General features: G+C 35.4%; 1 protein-coding gene across 1 annotated transcript in view; it reads left to right on the top strand.

Moving 5' to 3' along the window:
* LOC149787222 (polyadenylate-binding protein 4-like) overlaps nucleotides 1–16,733 on the top strand; it is a 33,716-nt gene extending 16,983 nt beyond the window's left edge. Inside the window, exons 4-11 of the mRNA XM_089977718.1 lie at nucleotides 2,299–2,458; nucleotides 3,957–4,031; nucleotides 5,154–5,387; nucleotides 8,843–9,046; nucleotides 12,392–12,554; nucleotides 12,975–13,231; nucleotides 14,770–15,009; nucleotides 15,820–16,733. Of these exons, the coding sequence (XP_089833844.1) occupies nucleotides 2,299–2,458; nucleotides 3,957–4,031; nucleotides 5,154–5,387; nucleotides 8,843–9,046; nucleotides 12,392–12,554; nucleotides 12,975–13,231; nucleotides 14,770–15,009; nucleotides 15,820–15,912 (1,426 nt within the window). The 3' untranslated portion in view covers nucleotides 15,913–16,733. The remainder of the gene's footprint in view (nucleotides 1–2,298; nucleotides 2,459–3,956; nucleotides 4,032–5,153; nucleotides 5,388–8,842; nucleotides 9,047–12,391; nucleotides 12,555–12,974; nucleotides 13,232–14,769; nucleotides 15,010–15,819) is intronic.
* The last annotated feature ends 3,434 nt before the right edge of the window (nucleotides 16,734–20,167 follow it).

Genomic DNA, 20,167 nt, shown 5'->3' with positions numbered 1-20,167 from the left:
AAATAAAATTTAGAGTGTTTAGAATGCAGTTTGTATAACCAGTTTTGATTGATATATATATATATATATATATATATATATATATATATATACCACAACAACTTGCGCACAACAGGATTAAAAAACAGATCGTACTAAAAGCGAGGGTACAAGTTGTTGATGGACCTCCATAACTATGAAATTGTACCATCCTCATTGTACATCGAGAAAACCGCATGGAAGGAGCTGAACTAATCTGTTTAATGGCCGAATACTCGTTTTATTGTTGTGTTGTGAATATTTGTCAATAAAGCCCTTTCTCTAATAAAGGTATTCATTTTTATGTAAAATAAATATGTGCGACTGCCGAGAGAACATCATTATTGTTGTTCCAGCTGGTTTTAACAACCTTCACATGTATGCATTTCATTACTTCACTGCTTTGTTATTGAGTAGTCTGGTTCCCTGCCTTGCTTTCTTGTGGAATGCAACTTAAGGATCATTCCAGCATGAAGCAGACTAGATGTTTCAGATTCACAAACAAGATTCCTTTTATGGAAACAAAAGTCTATTTTTTTATTATTCTAAGATAGACTATTGATGCCTTTAGTGATTTCATTGCAAGTAATAGTGAAATTTCTTCTCATCTGAGAGGATATATTTGAGTACCATTTCAGCAATTGCAAATTAACTACAGACCGCTTCGGTGGCCTATCAGTTAGAGCGGATGTAGGAGGTAGTGGGTTCTATCCCAAGCCAAGTCATGCCAGACTTACAAAAATGGTACTAATAGCTCACTCGCTTGGCGCTCGGCATTAATAAGAGGTTAGTGTTAGGACTGGTCGGCCTTGTGTCAGGATAATGTGACGGGGTGGGACATGAATGCTACATGTCTGCGGCATGATGCCCCAGTGCTGGACATCAGTATAAACTGCCACACTGCAGACATCATACATTGTGCATAGATGTCAGGTGCCCCATTTTATCTGTATTTGTCTTGTATTTTGGACCTGAATACAGGTGTACGTTTTTTGGGCAAAAAAATAAGATTTATTTAAAAAATATTATTTACAAAATTTCCTTGCAATTTTCAGTTTGGAACGGTCACTCTGTTCCATTCTGATAGCAATATATTGCATGTATGTATATAGGAATACAGTTGTACAATATAATTGTTCATTGTGCATTCACTCTGTATCCTTTTCATTAGTAAAACACATTTGTCAAATGGAATTTTATGTCATGTATTTGTTTTTGTCTTGTTATCATTGATCACATTTGTGAATGAGTATGATATTTAAGTTAGTTTAATTAGATTACATTCTTTTCCAAACATTGTAACCATTCGATTGATCGCTTGCAATGAGGTGACCTGAACTAGACGGGGCCGATAGCTCTTAGCAGCACCCCAGATGCTTTAAACTGCACCTATTTGTTCATGCGAAGCGTCTGCATGGTCAAACTTGATTATAAAATTTTATTAAAAGGAGTCCCAAAAGTGATAAACGTTTAAGACGAAATGGAAAATAAGCCTCTAGAAAGTGTTAATAATCAACACCGAAGAATAAAAACGAATATTCAGATTCTTGTAAATAAAAGGAAAGGACAGTTATATTTATTGGACATCACATGCCAATTTGAGTACGTCTAGTTGTGGGAGATATGATTGCCGTCATACGAAATGGAATAAAGAATTTCCAAGAGTTAATCAAGTTGAGTGATGGCAACAAGCCATTGAGTTGCATACGGTTTGGAACTAAAGTTCGTGCAACTGTATTAGTAGTAAATAAGGTCTACACGTCCTTTAGAAACTTTCAGTTTAACATAATGTTATTGCTGTGTCAAATGTTTAATTACGTTTTCCAGTTTTAAAATAGCAGTTACTAATTTTTTTACACCTTACTGAACACTGGTAAATCTTGGGGGAGAAAATCGGCTGCCTTACCGAGACGGACTTGTCAGGGTTGGCAGGCCTGCTAACAGTCAGGTGTGAACGACAGTTGTCTTAATGATGTCGATTGTTTCTTAATTTTTATACTGTACAAATATTGTAAAAAGCAGTTGGTGATGATCCATACCACAGTATACTAATATTTTCTTAATACCACACACCATTACTCTTATTTGAAGAAATGAGAGTTGGTGTGATTGTGGATCAGTAATGCTAGATGTGTAAATGTCATTGGATCTCCTCGCCCTTGCGCCAGTTCTCCATGCCAGTGTGTATTGCTTTGGCAAATGTGCAGATTGTGTTTACAAGCAAACATCTTGTTTAGTCTTGTCAGTATAAATGGTTAAAATTTCTGTCTTGTGTTGCAGTTTTGTGGGCAGATTCATGAACCGACGTGAGCGGTTGGAGATGATGGGAGATAAAGTGAAGAAATTCAACAATGTTTATGTCAAGAACCTTTCAGAAGATGTTGATGATGATGGCTTGCGGGAAATGTTTGAGCCTTATGGAAAAATCATCAGTGCAAAGGTATCAAACAAACTAGTGCAGTCTGCATTTGCACATGAACCTGTGATGGAATATTAGATACCTGATTTGATTTAAAGTGTGATTGTTACAAAACAGTAATCTATGACTAGTTGGAAAATCTAATAATAAAGCTTTAAATTACTTTTTTTGAAGGATTGTAAATGTTTTTTATATTTTCTGTTATTATAGTTTTTCCTTTTAAACATTTTAATTGTATCACTATCCAGCATGTGTTTAAAATCGGAGATGCACCATTTAAGACGTATTCAACTAAGATGACAAACGTTTGACTAAAGTCAACTGGGTACCCATCGGTCCTAATGATCAGTTACCTGGGTACCTGATGATAAGGATATTGTACTTAATGTGAACCTGAACTGCCTTATATAAGTACACGTCAACCCTCCTGAGAAGTAAAAGCATAATGATTAGGATTATAAGTGGCAGAAAGGCACAGCCTAAGCATATATCGTATGCCATAATTATACAAAAGAAAAATGTAAAATTATTTTTGCAACTTAGCTGGTTCTGCTAAAGTTATTTAAAATTGTTCTAACAAATCAGCTAAATTGATATGGGTTACTACGAAAATACAGACACAAAACAAAATTAAGATTATTTATGCACATTCAGTAACTTGTCAACGTCGCGTTTAACTTGCGCTGAAAGATCTTGTATTATACCACTATCATAGTCCTGTTTCAAAATGTGTAAAGTGCTGTTGATTTGTCCTTTTCCTGATGCCTCGTATTCTTCTGTTTAACGAAATCCTTCTAATGTTTTTTTAAAATTTAGTAACATCTAGAAGTTACACCAATTAAGCCTCTTGCAGTTAGTATTTGGCGCCATGCATTTTCAGTATAGACTGGTCTTCTACTTGATTCTGCTTCAGACTATAATGAATCTGACTTGTGGTCTCAAATTCAAGAAACCCAGCTGTTTTCTTGGCAACTTTTTATACAGTTACTATAAATAGAAATTAAGGAAACTGTTTGACGTACATAGCCAAATGGTCACATTCATAGATAATGTAAGAATGTAAGATCAGTAGACAGATGTCTACAATCTACTATGGATTATTAATCTTTGATCTGAACTTGGAAATGTGTTGTTGTTTTTACATCATGAACTAAATGGGTACCCTATAACTATTTATATTACCCAGGGAATTATGAATGGGCAGGTATAGTATTCATGTTGGCCCTTGATATCCAATACCAGACGTTTGGCAAAATGTTTTGAATATTGACCGACATTTTTACATGGGGAAAAGTAATATTAGACCAGCTGCAGTTATGGTTGATTTAGATTAATTGATTATCGATATTTTAATTTAAACTGATTTCCCTCACTTCATGCAAGATGCTTGAAGAATTGCTAGCGTTGGGAATCAGTTGAAATTTATTGATTGTCAAACTTGCTCAGTGGTTAATTTTTTGTCTATGTTCATGGAGATTTTGGTTTGGTGTATATATATATATGGTTTTCTTCTGAACAGGTGATGACAACATTTGATGGGAAGAAACGTGGATTCGGATTTGTCAGCTTTGAGGAGCCAGAGTCGGCGGAAAGGGTAAATCTTTGTCTTTCAGAGCATGGATGTGATTGTGTGGTTGTCTGCTTTGGGTTGAATAGCTAACTGATTTTGTAAAATCCATGCTGGTTTGGAAATTGCTCATGTGGGGCTACTTTTATGGGCAGACAAAATACAAATTGATTTTGTCTCTAAAGTTTGATTTTACATTTTTTTCCATATAATAGCAACGAAAGCATAGTATGAGGAGGTTTCTGTTTTAGCAGTGACAACCCTTCAAAATACAGAATAGTAGCAAAGAATATGAATGGTGTGGTAAAATCCTCATGGAGGCTTGTCCGTGTTTGTTACAGATAAGGGTTTCATATTAAATTTCCTGAAGTTTGATGGGGAACCAGACCAACTTTTCAGGAATACCTTGGACATTTTAAACGTAATTTTCATGTACAACATCTAAATGATTATTCTTGAAGACATGTTTAAAATGATAATAAACCTACTAAGAAAGTTACAAGGTTTGCAAAAGAGAATGGAAAGGAATATTAAGATTCTCTGGTTAAAAAGGTGTAGCAGTGTTGTTTATTGGACATGATGATGCAAGTATGTATCAGTGGTAGAGATAACTGTTATTGCCATGCAAGGAAAGAACATCGAAATGATTGTATCAGATTGAGAACTGCAATTTGTGCAATCTTGCTGGAGGTATTTAAGGTCTTTGTGTACTTCAGACTCTTTAGTTGAACATAATGCAGGGTTCTTGCAGTCTTTGACAGTTTGGGAAAAACGAGGTAGCATTTTCAGAGCCTTGAAAGTTTGAGAAAATAGAACAGATGACCATTACTTGGATGTTTTTAAAAGACTTTGAAAATTTAAATCTATCATTTTAAATTTTTTCCATAATCACAAATAAAATTTTACCGTTGCTACAGCAGTGTTGAATCACACTTGAACTTTTTACTTAAATGCATGTTTTCCAACTTGACAATAGCAGTATATAATATTTTGGTACACCTTACTGTCTAATGTATGGAATAAAAAGTTGACTGTGTGATGAGATGGTCCTATTAGGAATCACAGGTCTGTTGTTGCAGTCTGTTTTATTCTCCCAAAGTTTCAAATGATTAAACATCATTTTATAGATTTTTATTTTTATTTTCAAAGGCTGTGGAAGAAATGAATGGCAAGGAACTCAGAGGCAAAGTGCTGTTTGCTGGTCGTGCCCAAAAGAAGGCTGAGAGACAGGCTGAGCTGAAGGAGAAATTCGAACGCATCAAAATGGAGCGTATCAATCGTTACCAGGGTGTCAATTTGTATGTAAAGAATCTGGATGATGTCATTGATGATGAGCGTCTGCGCAAGGAGTTTTCCCAGTTTGGGACAATCACCAGTGCCAGGGTTTGTGAAGATTTATAGTTGAATTATTTATTGATTGGTTTCTTGAACACAAGTAGGTTCCGTTGGTCATTTAGGATGTGTCTCCTGTCTTGAAGTATATTTAATCTTGTGTTGTTGCTAATTTAAATCACAACTCCAGTTGAGATGAAATTCAACAGTGTATCCTGTCATTAAAGGGTTTTTAAATTTTACAGATGATGCTGATCAATCATCAAATATGGTGGCTGCTGCTGCTGGGTATTGAAAAAAGTATATGAATGACTTTGCAAAAATAATGGACAGAATTTGATAGCATCCAAGTATGAAGGGCTTTCAGATTTATGTAAATGATAACATTTACAAAACAGCTTCAAACGATCTGACCAAATTTGACAAAAAGCACTGTAACATAAACTGCTTTAAGATTTTGTACAGGTATGCAGATCTCTCTCGGGTATGGCTGCCAATGCTTGTTGAAGAAAAATATCCTACTTGAGATATTGTGGGACTTGAGCTGTGCACTAAATTTGATGTGATAGTAGAAAATTTAAAGATCAAAACTGGTCTTACAAAAAATAAGACTGTGATACTTAGAACTATACCACAGATAAGTGTTAAGACTGGGTTCATGCATAAAAGTATCTGCCCCAAACACCCTGGAACTAGCCACATACAGTTGACTTGTTCCTCCTTTAATTGGGGAACAGAAATACAGAGTTGTAGTGTATGGCTGATGTGAGCTTCATCTGCCATCTTGTTCATAGAGCACTCTGCAACATTTCTTGAAGCTTCTGGCAGGAAAATTGACCAAGTGGATATACTGAATTTTCAAGGTTAAGTGGATATGAAGAAATGAAATGGCTTTTAAAAAATTGCAATAATTGATTGGTATTTTATAGAATTGCAAGTTTGTAAGCTGGTCATATTGCCATACTTCTTCACTTTCTTGGACTGTATTCCTTCGGTCAAAATTTGTACAGCTTTAATGGTTATGGACAAACTAGAAGGCTTGTTAGTGAATGTCCTGCATATGACACCATGTTGAAATTCAAGTAATTCAAGTAGACTAGGAAAGGTGCTTCATAATACAATATTTATGTCTGCATTTGGTAGAATAAATGCACACTAATATCGGCCTAGTGGTTAGGGCGTCTGCCTCAGATGTGGGAGGTTGTGGGTTCAATCCCTGGCTGAGTCATTCCAAGGACTTATAAAAATGGTACTAACAGCTGCCTTGCTTGATGTTAAGCATTGAGAGGTTAGTGTTGGGACTGGTCAGCCTGGTGTCAGGATAATGTGACTGGTAGGGACATCATGCTACATGTCTGTGGCATGATGCCCCAGTGCTATAGACATCACTATAAACTGTCCCACTGCAGACATCATAGTGATATGACTAGAAATTGTTAAAGCTTCATTAAAAATCCAAATCACACACACACTAATACATTGTTGTAACCCTGTGAAAATAGGTTTTAGAATATAAATGCGTGGCATCAAATGTGAAACATATTGAATGCTTTTCACATGCTACAAAATGTTTATCCTGGTACATCTGCCTGAAGATAAGTCTTTGCCCACAAATTTGTTAAAGAGCTAAAAGAAAATTATTTCACATTTCTTACAAATGCACTATTAAAGATAATGGTGTATAAAAATCCAGTCTACTGACTTGGATTTCATATGTTTGGGCATTTGATTTGGTTTCAATCTAATGGTTTTGCATTTAATATTTCCAATGTTAAACAGTTTCATTTCTTGGATGTTGTGATCCTCAAGTGTTGTGAAATGGCCCTGGAAAAGTAGTGGCTGTAATAAAAATGCACTGAAAGAACCCAAAATTTTCATAGATATTCTGAGAACGACTTATGGAGTTTTGTTGTATCACGGCACTACCACTTTGACATTAGTCTGAGTTTCCTCTGACCCTTGTCACCCCATTTTTAATATTTGGACATTTATGTTGGAGTGTAGAGTCAAGAATCCATTCGCTATCGAAAAGTTGGCCCAGCAAACTTGAACAACCTTTCTTCGAGATACACCTGCATGAAATTGATAGCAATTATCAGTTTTCCCAAAAATTATGAGCATAGCATTCGTCATGTCATGCACACTTAACTTTCAACATATTTATTATGAGAAAAACTACTAGAAGCCTGTCTATATCACAGCAGGGTGGAGAAAACCATTTTCAAGAAGTATAGAGCACATGTCAGCGACGTTTTTGTTGGTTCACGTGACTACTACAATGACGTGCTCTGTGCATAGTGAATCTGGTTTTCTTCAAATTGCTGCAACAATTACAGATCTTCAGTCGTTCTTTTCACAATAAATATTTTGAAGTATTTTCTTCTTTCATTTTTCTACCAAACGTGTGACCTTCATTTATATGCTCGATTTGTTTTCCTACATCAACACAGAAACGGTTTGACTGCATGACTTCTGATGTCATTGACATGTAGGTTGCAAGAGTTGACTAGGAATGCAAATGACCAGATCCAGGTCAAATTTGTTCAACAATATAATTTCATCTCGTCTGTCGGTGGATTAAATACATAACGAATGCTATGATTGCAATATCTGTGAAAAGGCATCATATTCCTATCATACAGGTATATCTCGATGAAAGGTTGTTTAAGTTTGCTGAGCTGGCTAGTAAGCGGCTAGACCATGCCAACATCAAACGGCATTGGGAATTCCAACTTTTCGATAAGGAATGGACTCCGACACTACACCCCAACATAAATGTCCAAATATAAAAAAAAAACGTGGTGTCACAGGGGTATGAGGAAACTAGGAATACGTTGACATGTGCTTTCTGCTTAATAAATCAGACTGACCAGACAATGACTATATGCAATTAATACCTTCCAGTATGTGATTCTGTCAAACAATAGGTATCTGACTTCATTTAATATAAGTGAATTTCTCACACCTACATTAAAATAGTTTGTTGTTGATATCACTTGACTAATGGACTTATGATGTCGTTCGAGATTTCTGAAGTTACTAGTATGCAGATGGTGTGTACCGGGTCAGGTTTCATCAATGCCGTTGTTTCCTCTAGTCTATCGGCAGAAGAAAGACATAACGATTATAATACTTGCTATTTCTGAGAAAATATTTAATTTTTCTATTTCATGCAGGTGTAAGTCAATATAACAAAGGTTAAATTTTCTATACCCACTTTTATTGGCACAGATAAATTCGGGGTTAAACTGTTACTTGACTAGATTCTGATTATTAGCATTTGTTTTTTTTAATACTGTGTAATAGGAAATGTTTGCTTTCTATAAGATGTATATATAGATTACTTAGAATTCTTTAGAATTAAAAGTTTGAAAGGAAACAAAACTAATTTATGTTCATTATTTTGTTCCCCACAGCAGCATAATGCAGGGCAGCAAAATATAGTTAAAATTTTAATTTTGTAGATTGAAATGACTTTACATGACAGTTTACTTCCTACATTTTAGGTCATGACTGAGAATGGAAGAACCAAGGGCTTTGGCTTTGTGTGCTTCAGTTCACCTGAAGAGGCAACTAAGGCTGTGACTGAGATGAACGGTCGCATTGTGGTAGCAAAGCCATTGTATGTGGCTTTAGCTCAGCGCAAAGAAGACCGCAAGGCCCACCTTGCCTCCCAGTACATGCAGCGGATAGCCAGCATGAGGATACAGGTAGTGCAAGAAGGACGCCTTTGGCAAATATTCAGTTTTTTACTTTTGCATACCTTTGCAGTGTTTACTTGAACAATTCTGGGGACTGGCTTTTCCTCCTGGCAACATTTTGAAGTTCCCTGTAAGAGTGGGTGTTATTGTATAGAGGTCTATACTGTGAGTATATCACACCAGACATGGCTCAGAGTATAGTTCATTTTATGCCAGCTTCACTGTACAGTTCACCAGTAATGTTGCTAGGGAACATAAAAATATAAAAATGCACAGTACAAAATTTAATATAATTGGTAAGATCAGCTGAATTGAAACAAATCCAAACAAACTTTCTTAAAGGATGTTTTTTTATCAGATTCTGCATGTGTAGGTTACTACAAAAAAGCTGCATGAAATTCACATCAAGTAGTTGTAGCTGACAAGTGTGTACTCGAGAAATTCTTAAGTTCATGCCATTTCCTTATATTTCTTGTGTGTGAACTTGGTATTATTTTTAGAGGTGGGACAAAGAGTAGCTCAGCTTCAGAATATTACCAATTCTTTTCAACTTCAAGACTGTAAATTTGCAAAGTAAAAGGGACAGTGAAGGCTGAAGTGGATATGTTTGCCAAATGGTGATCGATGATTCTAAAAGTGTCAGATGCTGGGTTAGTTGATCTGACAAAGAAGAAACAAAATTGTTGCAAAGATTCAGAAACCTTGACTTGCGGTTACAACACTGCACCAGGATAAGTTATGAAATATTTGCAATAATCGTTAAAAAAAAAACCTTTTATGTAGGAATTTTATGACGTTCTGTCATACAAACCACCAGATCACTTGCAATTTTGAGACTAGATATTCATGACTTTGTATATGTGCATTACAGGAAATTCTGAAAAACAACCATGAAGGACAGTTTTTCCCCGTTTGTTAAAGCTAGCTATAAAATAAATAAATAAATATATATATATATATATATATATATATATATATATATATATATATATATATATATAGCTGATTATCTCCCATGTTATATAAAATATATGCATATTTGGTGAATCCTGTCTCTGTGGAACCCGACATGGGGCAGAGGACACTAAGAGGTTGTCATTGGATACAGGTTAATCTGTACTTTAGGTCATGTTTTCACAGACCAGGCATATACTGTACTGTGTTACTTTGTGCTACAGTCTTGAAAATCCAAGCACTCCATTCTCTTAACTCATTTTAGTGGTATAATACTCCTGTGCATGTTTGTCCATATATTGTGAACCAGAATATCATTAATGCAACTAGTCTTGGTAATCATCTGAAGATACACTTTGCTCCCCTGTTATATTATTTTTTCAAGTTTTGTTTTAATTTAATTGTATGCACGTTACCAAAAGAGCAAGTCACTCAGTTTTTAGTGGATCATCTTGAAGCTTAGTAATTATTATGGTCCTCACCTGACGATGAGCATATCGGTAAATAGCCTCCCACAATTTTTTTAAAAATGTCACCCTTTTCTGCCTTGTAGTTTGATGCAGTGTATAATAATATTACCGCAACTAGCCCTGCAGTTTGTCTTTCAGATGTTTTTGTGTTACTCAGTACACATAGTTCTCATTGACAAATTAACAGGCTGAGAAATTTTTGTGCTCCCATAATTTTTGTAATGGTTATTGCCAATTTTTATTGTGTCTGGATGCAATTCATATCAGAATGAAGTTGATTGCTTTGAAATTTAGAATATTGTGATGCCAGAAGACATTCCTGGGGAAAAATCGTTCTACTAAATATTGTCAAAAGAGTTGAGTGCTTTATTTGACCATGGATTCATAGCTGCCAACCCTCAAGATTTTGGCATGAATTTCACATCTTTTTCAGTGATTGACAGATTCACGCTGCATGCAAAAAAATCCCCCGTTCTCAATTATTTTAAATCTTTAATAAAGTGACCGATATCCTGTTAAGTGCTAGTCGTGATATTGGCCCGGTACTGCTGGTCGTGATATTAGTGAAAATGTAGCTGATTGGTACAGCTTGTCCGGTAGCAAGCATTTTAGCGTATTTTGATCTATCTGTAAAAGGGTAATTTTATAAATGCTTTTGAGAGGAGCTGGGGCCTAACTGGAATTTTGCTCAGTGCATGTGCCGCAAACACTGATTTGAATTACCATTCGGCATCACATCTTGAAATGTCTTCACCAACAAGGAAAAAGATGCAATGCACAAAAAGGGAAGTGAAGTTTAGTTTGGAAGATACCAAAAATCGACCGTGCATTTAGCCATTAAGCACCAATATACATCATGCATTTTGCACACAGTGTTTCACAAATTTTAGCATTGGGCATGGTGGCAAAGACAATGTGAGGAAGCACATTGGTAGCAAAAAGCACATAGAATTTGGGAAAACTAAGAACTCGCAGCAGATTTCAGCTCTTGAATATTTTAAGCCATCGACAGAAGCACTGCAAGCTACCATTGCTGAAGCATTGTCAAGTTTTCTTGTTGAACACAATCTACATTTATCAGCTGGAGACCATGCTAAACATTTGTTCCTATAAATATTCCCGGACTAGAAGATAACTTTACGAATTCATGTCACAATTCACTAATCCCTATTTTCACTAATTGTGAGCCTGGAGGGCTGGCAGCTGTATGGATTGATCTCATTGGTGAGGTATGGCTTGGATTTGGGAGAGAGGTGGGTGTATAATTCTGTGACCCAACTTGTTCACCAATAGAGTTTTACATAGGTGGGGTGGGGAATGGAACTTGAGCCCTGACCTGTAATTTGTTGGTGTATATGAACATGGAATTAATTGACAAGTGTATGCTTAAATGCTGATGAACAGAATTTGACCAGGAAAGATTTCCAACTTGAAAGACTTCCAGATTTATATAAAGGATGTGCTCTTCCATAGATAATACTGTTTTTACTAGCAATGATAATTCATTTAAAACCACTTTCTTAGTTGCTATACAGAATTTAATCAACTTGGACAGAAACTTTTGGTGTAAAGGCCTTTCACTATTAGACAGATGATGCCGGCGTTCAGATATGCATGAAGCAATATACCAGACTTGTTGAAATAGTTTTCATAACTTTGCAATCAACAGCATTAGAAGCAGTTGCAGCTTAAGGCTTGGATAATTTAGCTGACTGTTCTTGAATTTTGGCTTCTGCCTGGAAAAGCCCTTGATCAATTGAATGAAATTTTGTACCTTAGTGGAATATTTATTTGGTATCTTGAACATCACATATATCTGGCTTAAATATGCATATTCTTAAGATAAAAGCTATTTTCATATGTCTGTTTGAAGTTTGTGTTTAATACATTAGTGAATTGTTTAAAATTTGCCAGAACTGTTTTTATTTAGACTCAACAGATGGGCCAGATGTTCCAAGCTGGTGGAGCAGGATACTTCGTACCAACAATGCCACAGGCTGCCCAACGAGGTTTCTTTACGCCACAGACAATGCCGCAGATGAGAGCTGGACCTCGCTGGCCGACAGTTAGACCCAACCAGCCTGCAGCCCAGAGTAAGAATTTGGGCTAGTTATTTTTATCTTGTTTGTTTTTCAGCCTATTGGGTTGGGTGTGTGTCGCCTGTGAATTGTGAAACAAAAAGTGTCAAATATCTGGTGCTTATGTCAGTAATAATTAGAATGTTTTCTTCTCGGTTTTTTGAAAATAACAGGGCTGTTACACTTTTCTGTAATATCACCTGCATAAGTATTGTGGATTTGGTATTTACTTTTCTGGTACAGGTGTCAGTGTTTGAAAGTTACATCTTGTAGATCACTTGTTATCATTACTTGGGTCACAATATAATACATGTCAAATGTTGACTCCCAAGCTGTGAAATAGCATGAAAAGTAAGCTTTTTTGGTTAAGTTTTTATCTTTATTTTTCCTTAGAAAGATAAGAATTTGACATATTGTTGCCCTTTGTCTCTGAAGCAGGTGGATTCCAGAACATGCCAGCTGGGCCACAAGTAAGACCAGCTCGCCCAACAGGAACAGCACAGACCAACATGCGTCCCAGTATGAATGTGCGGGCAATTACTGGCCAGAACACTACCCAACCTCGAGCCACTATGCCAGTTACACAGAGTAATGTGCCAGGACGTACTGCTCCCACCAGTGTGCCTCCCCAACAACAACCACAACGCCCATACAAGCTACCAACGCAGCCTCCAATGCGCAATGTACCACAGGTAGGGCTAATCTGAATATGTTCTGCACTTTTTTGTTTTCTGCTAGGCATGCGGTAAGAGCTGATGGAGAAATGCTAAATATTTATGGCAGGGCATTTGTGTATTGCAATAGAGATGGTAATGTGAAAACATTTCTGATTTAGTTTTTTTTTTAATTTTCATTAAAAAGCTATAAATAAAAAAAATGCTTCATTTCGAGGTGTATCCATTTTTTCATACGGCTGATTTGTTTCATCTTTATAAATTGAAAGTTATTTGAAATTGGGGGTGAAATTTGATGAACTCTTACAGTTACAATTGATGGTGGCCCTATCTTGTTGGTCTCTTTATTTTCAAGTTCAAGGTTACAGCTCAGTATTTTAAGTTTTCCCTCAGTTTTTGTCCGCTCATAACATGGAAGACATTTGTGATTAAAGTGGCACTTAAGTCAAGAAAGAACATTCTAAATGAAAGAACAGTGAAAGTTTTGTCAAAATCTGTTGACGGACACCTTAAGATAAATAATCTTGGAAAATATTAAAGGGCAGTAACTTATGCCAAAACCATTAATATTCTTGCATTCTGATGTTATGCAAGATATTGAATGTTGTATAGAAGATTACAATCGTAACACCAAATTAAGAAAGCTATAAGGCAAATTTCAAGATCATGTATAGTAAAGTGTGTGTACATGTCATTAAGTATCTGAATAGTTTTAGCAATTTATATTTCCTAAATATTTCACTTCAGTTCCAGCAAATGGTTTTTGTGTCACTAGGATATGAAGTGTTTTGCAAAGAGGAAAATTTATCTATCTTAAAACTTAATTTAAAATCCTTTAAACTTTAAATTTTCTTAATCTTTATATCACCTGATCATCCATCATGTATTTTCCATCCATTGTTCATCAACAATTGCTACTTTTAAAAAAAAATGGCTTCACTGATTAATAATAAAATTGGGACAGAGCATAATGGCCTTTCAAGTTAGATCAATCTGCCTAAAGTATAGCTACCGTTGCTAAAAGCAAAGAATAATTAAAATGTCTTTTCGAAAACAGCTGAACTGAATTAGACAAGCTGGACAGAAAACATCCTGTCATGATCCTGATTTGCAATTAAATTTGGGTATAATTACTAAATTAAATGTGTATACAAAATTACTATAAGTGGAAAGGCTTTAGTCAGCTCATCATAAAATGTCTTAACACAATTTGACCAAATTTACCAGACCAATTCTTTGCCGAGAACTTTAAAAGCTATATAAATTGTGTTAATTGGCCATCAAATGTGGTCATCATTGCTGCAAAGTGTAAATCCTTTAAACAACTTGTTTTCATAAATAGAATTGTAGAAAGCACTCTAGCATGAAGGACTTGATAGAAAGGATGCCATTCTACCTTTCAGTATAGCTGCGGTTACTAAATATGTTAAAACAGGTGTCATCCAGAATAAAGATATTGGGTCCACTAAGGCCTCTTGTACTTTTTTTATTATCTTGCCATATTTTTGTTGTTGTCCAAACAAACAATGTTCTTTATCTTGTTAATTCTTTATTAGACCCAGCAACAACAAACCCCACCTCAGGCAGTGGTTGTCCAGGGTCAGGAGCCTTTGACCTCCCATATGCTGGCCTCTGCTCCTCCCCAGGAGCAGAAACAGATGCTGGGTGAGCGTCTCTTCCCACTGATCCAGCGCATGTACCCCGACCTAGCTGGAAAGATAACTGGAATGTTGTTGGAAATAGACAACTCTGAGCTGCTGCACATGCTCGAGTCTACGGAGTCATTGAAAGCAAAGGTAAAGTCGTGCACATTTCATTTCTGTGGCTGATATTGCTTGTTTTAAAGTAAATACTTTTTGAGGTTTCCTGTTTTTTTTTTTTTTTTTCTTTTTTTTAAGTAAGAACTATTTCTGGCCTTATTAAGTTATAATAATATAGCAAGAAAATAACCCATTTGTAAGGACCGGTACAAACCATACCAAGGACCTAGGATATTTTATACTCTATAATTTTTTTATGAAAAACGTGTGCCAGGTCATGCTGATTTTTTTTAATATAAAATTTTTAAATGGTGTCCATCAAAGCAATGCATTTTCAGGTGAAAATTGACATTAAACCCATTAAAATTTGAGTATATCGCATTATGGGAAAGATGATTTTATTTTAAAGGATTATGTCAAGTTGAGAGACGGCAATCAACCATTGAGCTCTGTAGGGTTTGGAATTAGTTTGTGAAAATATAAGCTACATTGCCACACAGACAGTTTTGCTACATTAATGGTTATGCTTCCACAATGTGAGCTCAAGAAAATATTCTTCATGTGATGTAATCAGATGCATGCATGTCAACAGTTATAACGACCTTATGAAAACTGCGGTGAGAGCAGTTTGGTACAAACTGAATTTAAAGATGAAAACTAAATACACTTAAATAGAAACAATAAATTCCCATTCTGCAACTTGAGAATCATTTAAATTGTACAGTAAAACCATATATGAATATAAACACAAATGAAATTCATGAACCATTGTCTAGTATTCCCTGTACCTTTCTTGTTTTCTTGGAATCATTGTCTCATTTCTTGTATAACATTTTACCTTTACAGGTTGATGAAGCTGTTGCTGTACTACAGGCTCACCAAGCCAAGGAGGCTGCCACCCAACAAGCAGCTGGAAAGGGCCGTCCAGACGCAATATAGAAATGGCACTGTGGCGCACTTCCCAATAGGGCTTAATATTTCTGTTTCATTGATCATTTAATAAAACTGTTGGACAGCTATCTTGAACCATGGAAAATATTTATATCAACCTATACTCTTGCGAGATTGTCTTTTTAAGAGCAACTGATATGCTTCCATGTAATATTGTCAGATCAATTTTTCATAATTTGTTACGGCTAAAGATCAGTTGCATTCATTTCTGTAGGCACCAGTTGATATTGTGTATTTGTTGCCTTCAAATTCTTTAAATGGAAAAATTGACTTGAAAATGTCGTTGAAAAATTCTGTTCTTGGATCCAAATTTTAGAATAGTTGCCTGTTGGGAAGTCGTGGAAACTCTCACACCAATTACAAAAAAGGATGAAAATACCCCCCGTCATAAAATATCTTGTGTAATTTAGAGATGTATTAAAAGTACCATAAGCAGGTACTGTGTACGTTTGTGTAAATGCACAATGACAAAAAAATCAAGCAGTATTCTGTGGTCAGAAAATTTCTTAATTTAAACATTACCCCTGATATTGAAAGTATGAGGAAAGAATTAAAAATCACAAAAAAATAGCAAAACATTAAAAAATTGTAACATTTTTTTTTACTTTTCATTTAGCACTTGTTGTGTATGTATGTTCAGAAGTGTCTGAAGGCTGTTTGAAGAAAGAAAATTGAGAAGAGGGATAATTTACTTGTATTAATTGAGCTCAAAATTGCCATTGTACATGACGGGGTTTTGTTTAATGTAAGATAATTTTCAGCCTTCCCCTTTAACCTTCATTTTATTTGAAATAAAAGTTTAAATAAAATTGTGCCTTTTCTTTCTTTTTCCCCACTGGTGTCTTGTTGATTATATAAAGGTAAAGTTTTTCGTGTCCTTCGGATCAGTGTTAAAAAGTTCTGTCTTGGCATAACCACAGGTAAGCAACATAGTTTCATAAATGCATGGAAAAGGTAAAATAACTATTCAGGAAATAGTTGCATACAAAAACACGTACCATTTTAAAATTGCATTTATATTGTTTAAAAGCCATCAAATTGGAGAAATAATACAAGATGTGAACCGTGTCTTGATGCAGCTGTTTTAGCCTTGTGTAACCATAAAGATTGGTCTTACTCTGTTCAAGATGTCAAGAACATTACCAGTTTTGGTCTGAATCTTTTGTTTTTAGCTGTGAAGTGTCTTATATGAGATGAGCACTAGTATTTCTTTGAGTCTCTCTGGTCATGCTAGTTCGCTTAGTAAAAAAAAAAAAGTTACCTTAAGCATTCTGTTTCTTTGCTCTAGATTAGAGTGGTTGCAACTTGCACTTTGATACTTAGTGAATCCAGTTTATAATGTAAGGACGGGTGTGGAGACCATTTTTTGTGTACTAGAAAATGACCCCTATTTGTGGAACTTCAAGCTAAAATACCTGCAAATCCTGCCTAAGACGTAGTGATCAAGGTCATGTCAAGTCGTATCATTTCAGATCAGATACTATTATAAATATTTTGCATTTAATATAATTAAACTACCTTAAATATCTTACTCTGTCACAAATGTGATCAAATAGAGGAAGGCAACCATCAAAATGAGGACTTTGTGAACTAAAATTCGTTTACAGATATGGTTCATTGTGGAGATGCAAGTTTGTTTTCAGTTAACTTGGAATTCTTGAACTTGTACTTGGGTTCTTCAAGGATTAGAACAAATTTCATTATTACTTGTAATCAAATCGTGGCATCAATATTTTACTAATAAAAGTTTTGACATTCATCCTTGTTTCATGAAATGTCCATAGGTATTGAAACAATGGAATTTTGCTTCGATGTGAATACAAAATGAGAAAAAAGCAGTGATATAATAGGCGATATTTCCATCTTAGCACAACAGTTGAAACTGTGGAATAAAGATTTCTCGGAGGATGTTATCTTGGAATGAAAGGTAACTTGTACAGAAAAACAAACAACTTTGTTAGAAAAGGTGCTTTGTTAACAAATATTCCCAACCCGATAAAATGTTATGCCCACCTCGCCCTAACTAGTTTTCTGTCTTGTGTATAGCTGCTAACCCTCGTGAGTTTAGTGTGAAGTTCACGACGTTTTCAGGGATTCACGCCGCATGCAAAGAAAGATTTCCCCAGTTCTCAGTTATTTTAAATCTTTAATAAAATGGGGGTTTTAATGCCATCTTTCAGCACACGATAGGCTAAACATGGCGGCCAGCATTAATGGTGGATGAAGAATCCGGGAAAACCTTGGAAAGAACCACCGACCCACAAGAAGCTACTGGCAAGCTTTCTCACATACCCACATTGGCCTTTAATGAAATAACTGATTTCCCGTTAAACACTAGTGCCTAGATCATGTACAGTTCCCATAATAACGATCTAATTTCAGCCACAGTACATCAAAATTTTACTGTGTTTAAATTTTGTGTCAAACATTGGAAATTGGTTAATTGTTGATATCACGTGACTTTAAACTTCTGAAGTCATGGACTTCGGTTGCTAGAGTTGTGTGGTCATGTGACAAGTGATGCAAGTGAGGTTCATGTCACATTTAATTAACTGTAGTTTTGTTTCATTTGTCAGTGGATTATAGAATGACTAATCTTACACATGACATTTTTGGAGGAAAATCGTATTGCTATTGATGTCACACGGGTATGGCTCGATAAAGGTAATTTAAGTTTGCAAGACCCGCTAGTAAGCCATTACTCCGTTATGGCAATGCACTGTGGAGGAGAATGTCTACATTTTGATTTGCAATTGGCTTTGACCACACACGCCAACATAAATGTCGAAATGTCAAAAATGGAACTGGAAGGGTCAGAGGAAAGTGGGTACTAGTTAAAAGTAGTGAAGAATATTGGGTATGTGTATTAAATAACGTTAGAATTAACTTTGTCATCCATTGTTTTCATGCTGTCTTATGTTTAACATAAGCTATGGAAAATCCTTATCACACAATTATTAAAGATTATATCTGTATAAATTTAAAAATAAACTGCAGTATGTAAAATCGTGTATAAATCATGAGATGTGTGAAAATACGGTATATTATTTAATGATATTCGCGCATTGATAGAAGTGAAGTAACTCGCAAATAGATTTTGTCATGTAAAACGAAGGTAGTTTTCAATTGCCAAAGAACGCAAAAGTTGCAAAAAATAAATTGTTATAGGAAATCATTGTTTTACTGCTGGTTTGTATGCACCGATTTGACAGGATTTTAAATACCAGATAGGTTGGGGGGTGGGTGGTGGGGTCACCGTTCTATACTTGGTTAGCGAAAGATAAAGTCAACATAGGAAGAAATCTTAGCTGTACTACAGATCATTATGTTTAGACTAATGAATCAATTAAATACGTCAAACATCTTTTGTTCATGCTAGGATAATCATTATAGACGTTAAATCAGATAATTAGATTCAGTGTCCATACTTACATTATATCAGGATAATTAATTATTTACTTCCCATACTTAAATGATACCAAATAATTAAATACACCGTCCATACCTGATAATATAGATTCATTATCCATAATTTCAGATACATATATAGGAACATTTCACTTTGCTCTCATTAGTAATAGGCAACGGAAAACTCGTCGTTTGTATCATACGTACTATTATCCTGTTCTAGAAAGTTCCTAGAACTATGAAACCCATAGTTTTTTTTTATCAAGCCAGAGCTATGGCATTTGATAGTGAGATTTTAACGTATTAGTAATTAATCGTGAGGTAAAACTAATTTGAATAATGTAATACTTATCTGTCCTTCATTAGTCAAGGTAATATAAAACAACAATAAAGAGATGCTGTTGAGCATGGGCATATGACCTGGAGTCAAACGGGGTCGATGTACATGATAATATAATTTTCTAGCAGGAGGATGCAACCTCTGACATGGACAACGGCTTTTCGTTGCAAACATATTAAGCTATACAATAGTAACAAGGACTTAGTATTTAAGAAAAAAGCATTTTCGGTGCTACGTAAAGTAGCAATAAAGAATAGTTCCAGTAACATTTCATGCGGTCTGTTTACATTATTATTGTTGTTACTGTTGTTATTATTGATGATGCTGTGGGTTGAAAACCAAATTTCAGCACACGATAGCCATACATGGCGGCCAGTATAACTGATGCACGACAAACCTGGGAAACTCCCGGTAAGAACCATCGACCCACCGGAACCAACTAACGAGCTTTCTCACTTAGCCTCATTGGTCAAGCCGCAGACTCGAAACGACACG

This window comes from Sinohyriopsis cumingii, chromosome 12 (assembly GCF_028554795.1).
Source record: "Sinohyriopsis cumingii isolate HCF-2022 chromosome 12, ASM2855479v2, whole genome shotgun sequence".
NCBI lineage: Eukaryota > Metazoa > Mollusca > Bivalvia > Unionida > Unionidae > Sinohyriopsis > Sinohyriopsis cumingii.
Note: the sequence above shows the minus strand (reverse complement) of the source record. Positions and strands in the feature narration are given on the sequence as shown.